Genomic DNA, 15,534 nt, shown 5'->3' with positions numbered 1-15,534 from the left:
CAATTAGAAAGACTCTTTTTCATGTTGAAGAACATAATTAATCCTGTAAGAATAATTGGGAAGTTGTTCAGACGGCCAGGTACAAATCTTGAAAAGTGCAATTTTAGAATAATTAAAAATTTAATGAGAATGGGGAATTATGTAATACAAATCCGGATCTTGGGATTTAAGTGTTCAGTAATCTTCACCATATCAGTTGTTGATAATATCACCATGTATAGAGACAGCTGGCTACACTCAGCAGGAACGGAACAGTTATTGAATCCCACTAAATTAGTTAGATATCAAGGTGAAATGGCTCATGAAGACATCCCACAGCCAGAGATGAACTTCAGCACTGAAGGAAACCAAGTGGGAAAGGTCCTTATGCCCCGGATTGGTTATACCATACTAGCAATTATAATGGCCATATTCTGCACCGCTTCCCTTGTCCTCAACATTTCTGTCATCATGGTGACAATTAAGTATCGGCAGTTGAGACATCCTATCAACTACTCTTTAGTCAACCTGGCAATTGCTGACCTAGGTGTGACCCTCCTGGGAAGTCTCCTCACTGTTGAAACCAATGCTGTTGGTTACTTTAACCTTGGAAGAGTAGGCTGTGTCATAGAAGGGTTTGCCGTGGCATTTTTTGGTAAGTCCTTCAGATAAAATGAAATGTGCTGAAATTTAAATGTATAAAATGAAATTAAATATGCATTGCAATGTAATTCCCCATTAAATAATCTGTTATATTTAGGGGTAGATTTACTAAAGCTTCTAAAAAGGAGAGGGGGAGGTGTTGCCCATAGCAACCAATCGGATTCTTGCTATCATTTATTTAGTCCACTATGGAAAATGACAGCTAGAATCTGATTGGGCAACACCCCAATTTTAACTTTTAGAAGCTTTAGTAAATCTACCCTTTAGTGCTTGTCCTAATGTTATACCACGTTAATAAATGTCTACTGTAACAGTGGAGAGTAGGCACTAGGGAAATGATCTTCCAAAGTTTGCGGGTAAATTTATCAAACTACGGTTTTGAAAAAGTAGAGATGTTGCCTATAGCAATCAATCAGATTCTAGCTGTCATTTTGTAGAATGTACTAAATAAATGATAGCTAGAATTTGATTGGTTGCTATAGGCAACATCTCCACTTTTTGAAATCTGCAGCTTGATAAATTTACCCCTTGGTGTTCATAGGATATGGAGTGTTAGGGGCCTGAATAAAGTAGGGTAAAGAACAGCAGAAAGTTTGCTGGGAAATTTTAAATATGTGAATTTATTAAACATTTTCATTTTCATTTAAAATGTTGTTTATGAATGACAATGTCCATTCAAAAATAAATATAAACACATCATAAATATTTATATTATAAACAACTTTGTCAAAATGTTTCTTAAGCAAATTTATTTGTGTTGGAACAAAAAGATAAGATTTTGCAATCATTTAGGAAACAAATTGTCACAATACCACAAATATTTTTATGAGTATAACTGTCGGAGATCTGGTATTCTCTAGTGGACCATTCATGGACAGCAGTAGCTTAAAAAACAGAATAAATACAATTCTAAAGAGGAGAATGATCAATACTAATTATAATTAAATATAATGAAACACATTATGCTTCTGGTGAAATAATTTTAGTTTTTTGTTTTTAGTAATTTTATAACAACCTTAATACCCTATATATTAAAAAACTGTATCTTAATCAGACAATTTCTTTAATCAAATAGGATTTTAATGTATAATCCTTGAAATAAATGTATCTCTAAAAGGTATCCATTTCTGAGAAGCCACAAAACGCTGTTACTAACAATAAATAAATATATCTTGTAAATTTAGTATAGACATAGGGTAGACTATGGGGCAAACACTGTTTATCACTTTATTTAAAGGCATATCTCCCAACATCCAAAGTTTCTGAATTAGGACACGGCTTTTGCTCTACAAAAAGGAGACATGGCTGCATCTGCTTAGGGGCATGGTCTGGTCATAGTGTGACACATCACTTGGGGGTGTTTCTTATGCTTTTGAAGGGCCCTACACATCCCTGGAGACATCTCTTCATTGTTGGCAGCAGCCGTTCATCACCGGTCTGCTGTACAGAGCGATAGTGAGCAGAGGGTACCTCCCATCATTCCCAGCAGTTGGGACAAATGCCCACTCTGGCTCACGGGGCCCACACGTGACAAGTGATGGAGGCATGGACAATTTGTGCCAAGCAGAATAGTAACAATATGCACACATTTAATGGCCTTTCTCCTACCTTAACTGGGAATGTTGCTGTCAAGAAAGAGGAACAGGCTCCTGTAAGCAGCATCCAAAAAGTACCAGGAACATGTGCTGCTATAAGCACTTTTTTTGCATTTAGTGCAAATAATAGCTCGTAGCAGTATACTGTATATCCTTGAAGCATCCATTTATCATGTGGAGGTTCCTGAGAGAATTTCAGCATACAGCGACCAGGATTCTTCCTACTGTGTCTTGCAATATGTAGCCATGGCTAATAGGGTTGGTCAAAGTGGCTGTGCAATGTGATTTAGCAATGGTAAAGTGGCTTTGCAATGTGACTCAACTTAATTTGTTGATGTTGCTGGGTAGTGATGAGCAATTGGGATGAACAGTATGTTTGTGCAATGACACTGTATAACATTGGGTGTCCATGGGGCTATGTAACGTGCCTGGCAACTTGGCCATCAAAATAGGAGAGCTTCTTTTGTGTTATAATGTGAGGGCTATATTACTGCTGTTACAGTGTTTACGGTACTGCCGGTTATAATTCCTACCCTGTCTACAGTCTAAATTGGTTTTAATTTAGCTCTGCCAAGCATACATCTGTCTGACACTCGATATTTGGCTTAACAATGCATTTCTATGGCTGCATTTATAGGGTTGGGACACACTGGGGACAAAGCCCTGATCATTGGGACCTACCCTAAGCAAAGTCACAAATAATCTTCTATCTGCCAAATCCAAAGGCCCCTTCTCTCTGCTTACCTCCTGGACTTCACTGCAGCATATGACACAGTAGATCACCTTCTCCTGCTGTACACCCTTCACACCATTGGCCTTTCTGAATTTTTCTATAACTGTTCTTTCTCTGTTTCTACCTTGGGCTCCTTCTTGCGTCTTTCCCAGCTTCCTGTAGGCTCTGTCCTTGGCCCTCTGCTCTTTTCTTTGTATACCTCCTTCCTTGATAAATCTATCAGCTCCTTCAGCTTCCAGTACTATCTCTATGCCGAGGACTCACAAATCTACCACTCATCTCCTGACCTCTATCCTTCTGGTACATTGCTGTCTCTTTACCATCTCTTCCGAGGATGTCCCAATGTTTTCTTAAACTCAACATGTCCAAAACTGCAATTATTGTCTTTCCTCCCTCACGAGTCTTCTCCCCTCTCCACCTCCTCATCACTGCTGACAATACCAATATCTCCTCTCTTCCTCAAGTTCGATCCCTGGGTGTCATCCTTGAATCCTCCCTCTCCTTCACAACCCATAACCAATCCCTCATCCAAACCTGTAGCTTCCATTTCAGCACCCTAGCTCGTATCAGACCCTTCCTCTCCAATAATGCCACCAAAAACTCTCATTCATTTCCCACCTTGACTACTGCAACCTCCCCCTAACTGACCTATCTGCACCCGTCTTACTTCTCTTCAGTGGTCTCTAGGCCCTTGGAATCCAAATCACCCTTCGCACCTCAATCACTAGCTCTGATCCAGTTAGTTGCACTGTGTGCCAGTTGTGGCGCCCTATAAATAAAGAATAATAGTACTATTAGACACTGGAAATTCCTCTTTGCCCATGTGCTCTTATGTTCGCTTAAATTTTATTATAGGTTTAAGTTTTATCCTGCACAGTTATTAAAACTAAGAAGAATTCTCATCATATCATGCTGGTAAAAAAAAAAAATCATATTTATTATGCATGTTAAAACTAGGGATGTGCACCGGCGACTTTTGAGGTCTCGTGTTTTGTGTTTTGGATCCGGATTTTCGTTATTTTTGAGGTTCGGATTTGTCTCGCAAAACACTTGACGAAAGGTCTCGGTTCGGATTTAAGGTATTGGATTCGGATTTTTTTTGAAAAAAACATAAAAAGTTTAAAAATCAAGTTTTTGGGCTTATTTTCACTCCTAGGCTATTATTAACCTCAATAACATTCAATAACAAGCATTTCCACTAATTTACAGTGTATTCTGAACACCTCACAATATAGTTATTAGTCCAAAACGTTGCAAAAAGGTATCTTTCTGGACTGCGTAGAGGAGTGGGTCACCACAATATCTTAAAAACCCTGAACTTTTATGATTCGCACCAATAAATGTACCTGGACTGCGTAGAGGAGTGGGTCACCACAATATATATAATAAGAAAACCATCAACTTGTTTGATTCGCACCAATAAATGTACCTGGACTGCGTAGAGGAGTGGGTCACCACAATATATTAAAAACCCTGAACTTTTATGAATCGCACCAATAAATGTACCTGGACTGCGTAGAGGAGTGGGTCACCACAATATATATAATAAGAAAACCATCAACTTGTTTGATTCGCACCAATAAATGTACCTGGACTGCGTAGAGGAGTGGGTCACCACAATATATTAAAAACCCTGAACTTTTATGAATCGCACCAATAAATGTACCTGGACTGCGTAGAGGAGTGGGTCACCACAATATATTAAAAACCCTGAACTTTTATGAATCGCACCAATAAATGTACCTGGACTGCGTAGAGGAGTGGGTCACCACAATATCTTAAAAACCCTGAACTTTTAAGAATCGCACCAATAAATGTACCTGGACTGCGTAGAGGAGTGGGTCACCACAATATATATAATAAGAAAACCATCAACTTGTTTGATTCGCACCAATAAATGTACCTGGACTGCGTAGAGGAGTGGGTCACCACAATATCTTAAAAACCCTGAACTTTTATGAATCGCACCAATAAATGTACCTGGACTGCGTAGAGGAGTGGGTCACCACAATATATATAATAAGAAAACCATCAACTTGTTTGATTCGCACCAATAAATGTACCTGGACTGCGTAGAGGAGTGGGTCACCACAATATATTAAAAACCCTGAACTTTTATGAATCGCACCAATAAATGTACCTGGACTGCGTAGAGGAGTGGGTCACCACAATATCTTAAAAACCCTGAACTTTTAAGAATCGCACCAATAAATGTACCTGGACTGCGTAGAGGAGTGGGTCACCACAATATATTAAAAACCCTGAACTTTTATGAATCGCACCAATAAATGTACCTGGACTGCGTAGAGGAGTGGGTCACCACAATATCTTAAAAACCCTGAACTTTTATGAATCGCACCAATAAATGTACCTGGACTGCGTAGAGGAGTGGGCACTGGGCACCACAATAAAATATATAAAAAACCTTCAACAGGTCTGCATTACACTACACATACGGCTGCTCCTCCATCCTCTCCATCATATACATGTTGGAGTTTTAGCGTGTGACAACCTCTTGTTTTTGATAATGTCAGTGCATTTTGAATATTTTTCAATTTGCCCCACACCACTGAATGTACTTTATCTATGATACGCATCTATCTATCTTGACTGCGTAGTGTGGTGGCCCCGGTACACAATTTGGTACCGAGGCCACAATATAATTAAAAAACCCTCCACGTGTCGGAATTCCACCAAACAAGTATCTGGACTGCATAGTGGGGTGGCCCCGGTACCCAATTTGATACCGGGGCCACAATACCTCCTCAAAACATGCTCCAGACAATTCGTCATTGACAGACCCCAGACAGACAGGGTCGTAGTGTTATTGTTTGACTTTGTAAACCCAAAAAAATGTCCCTGTTGCACTTGCACATAGTCGTGCAATGAAGACTGACTTTTTCATTTAAAGGCACGATCTTTAAAGTGTCAGAAAGAGAGAGAAGACACAGGAGAGGAGAGTTGTAGCTGGGGACCTGGGGTGGAAGCTCCCAGGCTCCCCCAGCATTGCCTGGAAGTCTGAGCGTGGTGACTGAGCCAGGGCAAGGAATGTGTGCCCTGGATGAGGGGGAGAACTCCATGCCACTATAGTGAACCCAAGAGAGAGGGGGACACTGCACATGGAAGAGGCCCTGGAGTGAGGGCTGCTACAAGAGGCATGGTAGCTGTAGTGTCAGATCCTGAGGCTGAGAGTACACAGAGTGACGTGTCAGAGCACAGGAGACATTATCCCCGCAGAGGAGGGATGAGCTGCAGTTGAGAGGTCTGCTGTTGAAATAGGACATGCACACTTTAACAAACCAATCATTTCAGCGACAGGGCCTACCAAACAACTTTGACTGAAATGATTGGTTTGTTTGGGCCCCCACACCAAAAAAGCTATTCATCTCTCCCTGTACAGACTAAACAGGCTCTACTGAGGCAAGATGTCGTCCTCATCCTCAACCTCTGATTCCTCTCCCCCTACAGTGTGTACTTCCTCCTCATCACACATTATCAATTCGTCCCCGCTGGACTCCACAACCACAGGTCCCTCTGTAGTATCTGGAGGGCAGTGCTGTACTTCATTGAGGAATTGATTATTCATTTTTATAAACATCATTTTTTCAACGTTGTGAGGAAGCAACCTCCTTCGCCGCTCACTGACCAGGTTCCCCGCCGCTCACTGACCAGGTTCCCCGCTGCACTAAAAACTCTTTCCGAGTACACACTGGAGGGGGGACAACTCAGGTAAAATAGAGCCAGTTTGTACAGGGGCTTCCAAACTGCCTTTTTTTCCTGCCAGTAACAATATGGACTGTCTGACATGTCTACTTGGATGGTGTCAGCAAAGTAATCATCCACAATTTTTTCTATTGTGACAGCATCCAATGCAGCGAGAGTAGACATGTCTGCAATGGTTGGCAGGTCCTTCAGTCCGGACCAGATGTTATCAGCATCCCCGCCAGTGCCTCTTTTGGGAAAACTGAGCCTTTTCCTCGCAGCCATAGATGTGGAAGAAAATGAGGGTGGAGCTGTTGGCATGTCACGGTCCTCTTCAGAGGACAATCTCCTGACCAGCAGGTCTTTGCACCGCTGTAGATTTGTGTCCGCCGGAAACAGAGACACAACATACGCTTTAAACCGAGGATCGAGCACGGTGGCCAGAATGTATTCCTCTGACTTTAAAAGAGTGACCACCCTCGGATCCTGGCAAAGCGTACGAAGGGCTACATCCACAAGAGCTACATGCTTGCTGTAATCGCAATGGCTTACCAGCTCCTCCCTCACTTTCTCCAGCTGCTTCTGCAACAGCCTGATCAGGGGAATGACCTGACTCAAGCTGGCAGTGTCGGAACTGACTTCTCGTGTGGCAAGTTCAAATGGCTGCAGAACCTTGCACAACACGGAAATCAGTCTCCACTGCGCTTGACTCAGGCGCATCCCCACTCCTTTGCCTATGTCGTAGGTGGCTGTGTAGGCCTGAATGGCCTTTTGCTGCTCCTCCATCCTCTGCAGCATATAGAGGGTGGAGTTCCAGCGCGTCACAACCTCTTGTTTGAGGTGATGGCAGGGCAGGTTCAAGCTTTTTTGATGTGCCTCTAGTCTGCGGTAGGCACTGGCTGAATGCCGAAAGTGTCCAGCAATTTTGCGGGCCACCGCAAGCATCTCCTGCACACCCCTGTCACTCTTGAGGTAATGCTGCACCACCAAATTAATGGTGTGGGCAAAACATGGGACGTGCTGGAAATTGCCCATATTTAATGCCCGCACAATGTTACTGGCATTGTCTGACACCACAAATCCCCATGAGAGTCTAAGTGGGGTAAGCCACTGGGAGATAATTTCCCTCATTTTCTCTAATATGTTGGCAGCGTTGTGCCTCTTATTAAAGCCTGTAATGCACAATGTTGCCTGCCTTTGCATGAGCAGCCATTTTGTAGATGCTGCTACTGATGCAGCTGTTGCTGTTGCTGCGGAAGGGGATGCATCTACCCAGTGGGCTGTCACAGTCATATAGTCCTTCGTTTGCCCAGAACCACTTGTCCACATGTCCGTGGTTAAGTGGACAGTGGGTACAACCGCATTTTTAAGAGCACTGAGGACACTTGATCGTACTTCTCTGTACATTTTTGGTATCGCCTGCCTAGTGAAGTGGAATCTCGAGGGGATTTGGTACCGGGGACACAATACCTCCATCAACCCTCTAAATCCCACTCCACTGATGGCGGACACCGGGCGCACGTCTAACACCAACATTGCAGTTACAGCCGCAGTTATACGCTTTGCAATAGGGTGACTACTATCGTATTTGGTGGTCATGGCAAACGACTGTTGGACGGTCAATTGTTTGGTGAAAGACTTAGCGGTCTTACGACTTCCCCTCTGGGAAGATGACCGACTAACAGCAGCAACAGCAGCAGTGGCAGTAGTAGGCGTACCGCTGCAGGATTCCTCGGATGAATCCCGTATTGAGGAGGACTCAGTCTGGCTGGTGACTTGGGCTGCAGGACTGAATCTGATGGAGATTGTGGAGGAAGTTGACGAGGAGGGTGTTGCTGGTGTGTATCCAACTGGACCACGGGATTTAGGTGTCCCTGTACCAATGAGGGTCCTAGCCCCAGTTCCTGAACTAACCACTGAACTATGAAGGTTATTCAGGTGACGTATAAGGGAGGATGTTCCTAGGTGGGCAAGATCCTTACCCCTGCTTATTTGAGCTTTACATAAGCTACATATTGCCATACATTGGTTGTCTGGATTTGGATAAAAATAACTCCAGACCGAAGAGGTGCATTTTTTGGTCTTCTGACCAGGCATGACGATGGGCTTTTTCATCCCATGGACATCAGCTGTTTCCCCCCCTGGTGCCTCATTTACAATAACCACATCACCATCCTCATCATCAAGTTCCTCCACAGCGCCAGCTACATCATCAATAGCCTCCTCCCGAGCCACCTCTTCCCGTACAGTGATGGGAAGGTCAGGCTTGACAACCACCAACACCCTTGGACTCGCCTTGGGGATTTGTGATAATTTCTCTTTAGAAGGCAGAGTTGTTTGCTGTTTTGTTGCTGACAGCATAACTCTCTTCAATTTTTTGTAGGGGGGGGGAGGAGGAGGAGGGCTAAGATCCGTGGGTGAAGCTGAACCACTAGTCATGAACACGGGCCAGGGCCTAAGCCGTTCCTTGCCACTCCGTGTCGTAAATGGCATATTGGCAACTTTACGTTTCTCCTCAGATGATTTTAAGTTTCTCTTTTTGCTACTTTTTCTTAACTTGGGCTTTTTGGATTTTACATGCCCGGTACTACGAGATTGGGCATCGGGCTTGGAAGACGACGTTGATGGCATTTCATCGTCTATGTCATGACTAGTGGCAGCAGCTTCAGCATTAGGAGGAAGTGGGTCTTGATCTTTCCCTACTTTATCCTCCAAATTTTTGGTCTCCATTATATGTAGCACAAGATACTGCAGAATGTGTGAACTTGGTAATATTGCAGTACCAATGGACTTATAATGCTGGATTGGTTTTGCAAATTTGGTTATAATTATTATATATATTTTTTTTTTTTTTAATTTTTTATTTTTTTTTACTTTTTTTTTATTTTTTACAAACTTGGGAATAATGGGGAAATAACTATGCCCTTAGAAGCACAGAGCACAGGACACAGCACCACTGGACTGAACAGGACACGGCACAGGACCCAGCAGCACTACGGAACTCAGCAGGACAGAGCACAGGACACAGCACCACTGGACTGATACTGCAGAATGTGTAAACTTTGTAATATTGCAGTACCACTGGACTTTTACTGCTGAATGTGTGAACTTGGTAATATTGCAGTACCAATGGACTTATAATGCTGGATTGGTTTTGCAAATTTGGTTATAATTATTATATATTTTTTTTTTTTTTTAAATTTTTTTTTTTTTTTTACTTTTTTTTTATTTTTTACAAACTTGGGAATAATGGGGAAATAACTATGCCCTTAGAAGCACAGAGCACAGGACACAGCACCACTGGACTGAACAGGACACGGCACAGGACCCAGCAGCACTACGGAACTCAGCAGGACAGAGCACAGGACACAGCACCACTGGACTGATACTGCAGAATGTGTAAACTTTGTAATATTGCAGTACCACTGGACTTTTACTGCTGAATGTGTGAACTTGGTAATATTGCAGTACCAATGGGCTTATACTGCAGGATTGGTTGTGAAAATTTTGTGGTAATTAAAAAATATTAAAGTAGTTTTTGGTATTTTATAAAAAAAACTTTTTTTTATTTTTTTAAACACAGGGGAATATTGGGGAAATAACTATGCCCTTAGAAGCACAGAGCACAGGACACAGCACCACTGGACTGAACAGGACACAGCACAGGACCCAGCAGCACCACTGACCTCAGAAGGACAGAGCACAGCACACAGCACCACTGGACTGATACTGCAGAACACAGCACAGCACAGCACAGCACAGCACAGCACAGCACTAAACAGCACAGCACTAAACAGCACAGAACTAAACAGCACAGAACTAAACAGCACAGAGGACCACCTAACACACCCTCCCTCTACCCTAATCAATGCCCGAGTGAAGATGGCGGCGACTAGCGGGGAATTTATAGGATCCGAGTATCGCGAGATCCGACAACGGGATTATGAGTCAGAGCCTCAGTTTGACTTTTGAATTTGGCGCCAATACCCGGATCTGTCTCGGATCCGACTCGGATCCGCAACGTTCGGGTGGGCTCGGATTTCAGAAATCCGAGCGCGCTCATCCCTAGTTAAAACATAGTCTTTTAAATTTACCTAATAACACAGAAGTAGTCCATACCTCTTAAACGTTTGTCTTTTGGAAGGACCGTCTCTTTTTGGACCCAAATTGCTTTTCTTCAAAACTGTCCTGCTTTGGGACTCATATACATGTACTCATATAAGTACATTCCACAAAAGCTCCATAAAGTACCTGTTTGATACCTAAATTGTTAATAGCAATTACAGAGTACATTTGTACATGCTTAGCACTTTGTAGTAAATGTGATTTATTTTATGATCATTTCTATTGGAAATTCTGTCAAAATGTGTCCATATACAGTATGTTTGGATGAAAAGTGTGTTTTCATGACTATTAGGCCCTAGGGATTGTGCTTTATCTGATCGCCAAATGGTGTGCACAGATTTTGCTGTAACCATATTATGCATAATAATTGTCACATGTCCTGGCTGTGGAAACCCTATCAATTCTGGGCCATAGGTTACCTTGTTCAGCCCACATTTTAGTCAGTTCTAGTTAAGCTTACTCAAAAGCATATTGATGTGAAGGGGATAGCAGTGTGCTAAAGCAAGATTTTACCTGTGTAAGTGTGCAGTCTACACTTGATGGCTTGTTGATTTTGTATGTTAGAGCAGCAGATCACAGCCAGGAGAAATCCTGTGGCTGTGATTTGTTGATTAGCTGCTGAGAATGACTAAAGAGAAGTCTACACTTCTTTCTTCGGAATATAAAAATCTCTTCAATAAAAAGTCTTGTTGTCAACAGAGGGTCCATCCACTGAGCCCCTGATAAGGTTGAAATATCAATTCTTCTGATTTTTAGAATAGAAGGGGTGTTTAGCATGCGTGTATTGTTAGGAACACCTATGTAATCTGAGTGGATCGTCAGGCAGCGGTTAAACCAAATACTTGGGATTGGCAATAGGCGAGATGTAGTCAGATAGTTAGGCAATTGGAGTATGAAAAAGAACAATATATCATCAATTTGTAGTAGGTCTGCAAAGTATAACTGTGCGTCCAACGTGATAGTAATTCATGCTGGAGGAAACAATTTGAGAATGCTGCCTATGACTTAGTTAATAAGCAAATGAAGAAGAACCTAAGGGTGCAATTTACAAAAACTACACTCATAGCCAGAAGTTTTGAGAATGACACAAATATTATTTTTCACAAGGTCTGTTGCCTCAGTTTTTATGATGGCAATTTGCATATACTCTAGAATGTCATGAAAAGTGATAAGATGAACTGCAATTAATTTAATGTCTCTCTTTGCCATGACAATGAACTATCCCAAAAACAATATTTTCACTGCATTTCAGGCCTACCACAAAAAGACCAGCTAACATCAGGTCAGTGATTCTCTCGTTAACACAGATGTGAGGGTTTACGAGAACAAGGCTGGAGATTACTCTGTCATGCTGATTGAGTTAGAATAACAGACTGGAAGCTTTAAAAGGAGGGTGGTGCTTAAAATCATTGTTCTTCCTCTATTAACTATGGTTAGCTGCAAGGAAACACATGCAGTCATCATTGCTTTGCACAAAAAGGGCTTCACAGGCAAGGATATTGCTGCTAGTAAGATTGTACCTAAATCAACCATTTATTGGATCAATAAGAACTTCAAAGAGAGAGGTTCAATAGTTGTGAAGAAGGCTTCAGAGCACCCAAGAATGTCCAGTAAGCACCAGGACTATTTCCTAAAGTTGATTAAGCTATGGGATCGGGGCACCACCAGTGAAGAGCTTGCTCAGGAATGGCAGCAGGCAGGTGTGAGTGCATCTGCACGCACAGTGACACGAAGACTTTTGGAGGATGGCCTGATGTCAAGAAGGCCAGCAAAGAAGCTACTTCTCTCCAGGAAAAACATCAGGGACAGACTGATGTTCTGCAAAAGGTACTGGAATTGGACAGCTGTAGACTGGAGGACTGAGGTAAAGTATTTTTCTCTGATGAATCCCCTTTCAGATTGTTTGGGGCATCTGGAAAAATGCTTGTCCATAGAAGGAAAGGTGAGTGCTACCATCAGTCCTGTGTCATGCCCACAGTAAAGCATCCTGAGACCATTCATGTGTGGGGTTGCTTGTCAGCCAAGGGAGTGGGCTCACTCACAATTTTGCCTAAGAACACAACTATGAATAAAGAATGGTACCAAAACATCCTCCAAGAGCAACTTCTCCCAATCATCCAAGAACAGTTTGGTATCGAACAATCAAACACAGTAAATTCGGCGCTGTAACACTAGACTATAGCCAATTAAACTTGGGTGTATGTCTAAAGAATCGCTGCTGTATAAACCTGTTGGTAGAATGAATAATTAAAAGATATGTATACCAGCGCTGAAACTTCAGACTGCACCCAATGACGAATCCACGTGGAATAATACAATTGTTTATTTATTGTTTACACTAAAAACAATTGAATACAATCAAATATCAGTGCACTGATAACAATCCCACTCTGCTATCTAATGCATGCAAAACTCTTTGTATATAAAGAGTACTAAGATGTTTGTTGGGAATCTGATTGATCGTTCCCTTGAATAGCATACAATGTCATTCAGAATCCCTCGAAGGATGTTGTTAAATAGAATAGCTCCAATGGAAACTTGACTTAAACAGCTTGAGTGCTGGATGTAGTACCATACTCAAACCATCGGAATCTCCACAATAAATTGAAGTTAATGAAAATAGGCTCAAACACTCTGGCTTTCGGCCGTATAAATGTTACTTTGCTACTTGTAATTTGTCTTTGACCGTGATGAACCAATACCCAGATTCAAATGGAAACATATCTTGAGATACGCTTGGATTGGCTTACAAATATATATACATACAATTTTTTTTTAAACAAAAGTTGAGTTTATGTTGCATTTCCAAAATAAATCAGGCCCATGATGTTTGAGTTTTGAGAATGGAGTAGAGAAAACATATGGTGTATAGCGGGCTGAACAGACAGGAGAGTTCAAATCTTCATCCTGGGGTTCCAGAGAGTTTTGGTTTAAGTGTGTTTCCCCTTCATTAATAAGGGAGCCTAGTGATATGGGAACGGTATCTCCAAGACCAAAGTCCTGAGGAGATGATGGCTCTAGAAGAGGTTTATCCCAGAGCAAAATGGAAGATGGAGGTTTTGGAGCACAAAAATAGTGGCTGGAGTCAGTTCATGGTGCTGGTCAAAGACAGACCTCCAGGGTCTCCGTACAATTGGGACAGTTAGTGGTGAAAGGTAAATAGTAAAGTAAGATTAAATTATAAAGGTATATGTAAGTTAGAGTTAAGGTTATTTATATGAAGAATTATACATTTATGGTTATAAACATGCTAATCACTTTCTCCATGTATATAATCAATAAATGCTGTGGCCAACTTGCTTCCATTCAAGTGTTGGTGTCAGTTCTTGATGAGTTACAGGTATGTCATCGTGTGGGTGGAAGAAGACCCTGGAACAGACAAAGATTTGTGGAATGGGAACATGAGCTAGGAATGAGCAGTACATGAAGGCATAACGGGAAAGGCATATAGCAAGGCAAAAAGTAAAGATCAATTGAGGCAGCTAGAAAGTGGGCGTAAGCTCGTATTGGGGTTATTGGGGTTATGTATAGAGTGAAGAGGAGGAGTGTCATCAGAAAGCAGTTTGCAAGTGACAGCATCACCGGCCCTCCCACCCATTTTTATTAGCTTAGTGTGTGGTAAGAATAGATTCATGTGGAGTTACATGACACAGCATGGTTTGCAATGGTTCCAGAGGGTCATGGTTAATGTGGGTTACCCCTTTGTTGGGCAAGGTCCAGAGGGGATGGTTTGTGTGGCTGACCTCTGAAGCAGACATATACCAGTACACAGTGTTGGTTATTGTCAAACTTCTGAGACATCCCATGGTCTTGAGAGAGTTAACAGAGAAAGAGAAATAGATAAGATTATGTTATAAAGGGGTTCTTATAAATTAGTCTTAAGGTTAATTTATGTACAGTGTTCTATATTTATGGTTATAAGCATGTAATGCTTACTGCTTTCTCCATTTATGCAATCAATAAGTACTGTGGCCAATTTCTCCCCATGCAAGTGTTGGTGTCAGTGGTTGATGAGTTACAGGTATGTCATGGTGCGAGTGAAAGAGCGCGGATCTGACGCTGAACAGTCGCACACGGGTAAAGGAGGTTTTACAGCATGGGACGACACCTTGATGTATCATCCATACAGCATATCAATAGGTACACTGCTGCTATTACTTGGAAGTCCGACCTAGATCATTGTTCTCCCGTGCATTTGTATTGTTCACAATATTGTTTAGAACAATATTTCAGAGATTTATGGTAAGCGCACAGACCTTTATAAAATCTGAAAAAAATATTTCACATCAGTGTTAAGTTAATAAAAAATAACCTTTAAATACGTTTGCCATTTTAGTGCAACCTGGAAGAGAAGTTAATTTACATTTTTAGCTTAGTGTGGCACATATCTTTCATTTTACAAGCCATAAATTCATTTTATAAAGCCATTACCTTTTCATATGAAAAGTCTGCTGGAGTTTTACCACTTCATCATGTGTCTTAATATGCAGAAGCTAGGTCTAGTCTCCCCAGCCTCCACATTGTAAAGACACTCAGGGGACTATTAGGAATAAACTACAGATATAAAAAGCTGAATGGTTACAAGAGGAACATTACCAGCCGTTTCAAACGACATGCCAACCGAGCATCTCCATGATTCATCTACTTTCACACAGCCAATGCACAGTGGGGTAAATGCAAAGCTCCTCTGTCTTATATATACAGTAAATCTTGGTAATATATTTACCAAACAAAGCT

The 15,534-nt window shown here is 41.8% G+C and overlaps 1 protein-coding gene across 1 annotated transcript in view; it reads left to right on the top strand.

Annotated features, from left to right (window-relative positions):
* Positions 1–294: 294 nt before the first annotated feature.
* Positions 295–15,534, top strand: part of LOC142100261 (parapinopsin-like) — a 34,813-nt gene continuing 19,573 nt past the window's right edge. Inside the window, exon 1 of the mRNA XM_075184192.1 lies at positions 295–634. Within this exon, the coding sequence (XP_075040293.1) occupies positions 295–634 (340 nt within the window). The remainder of the gene's footprint in view (positions 635–15,534) is intronic.

The sequence above is a fragment of the Mixophyes fleayi genome, chromosome 8 (genome assembly GCF_038048845.1).
Source record: "Mixophyes fleayi isolate aMixFle1 chromosome 8, aMixFle1.hap1, whole genome shotgun sequence".
Taxonomy (NCBI): Eukaryota; Metazoa; Chordata; class Amphibia; order Anura; family Limnodynastidae; genus Mixophyes; species Mixophyes fleayi.
The sequence above is the reverse complement of the archived record's forward strand: the minus strand, read 5'-3'. Positions and strand labels throughout refer to the sequence as shown.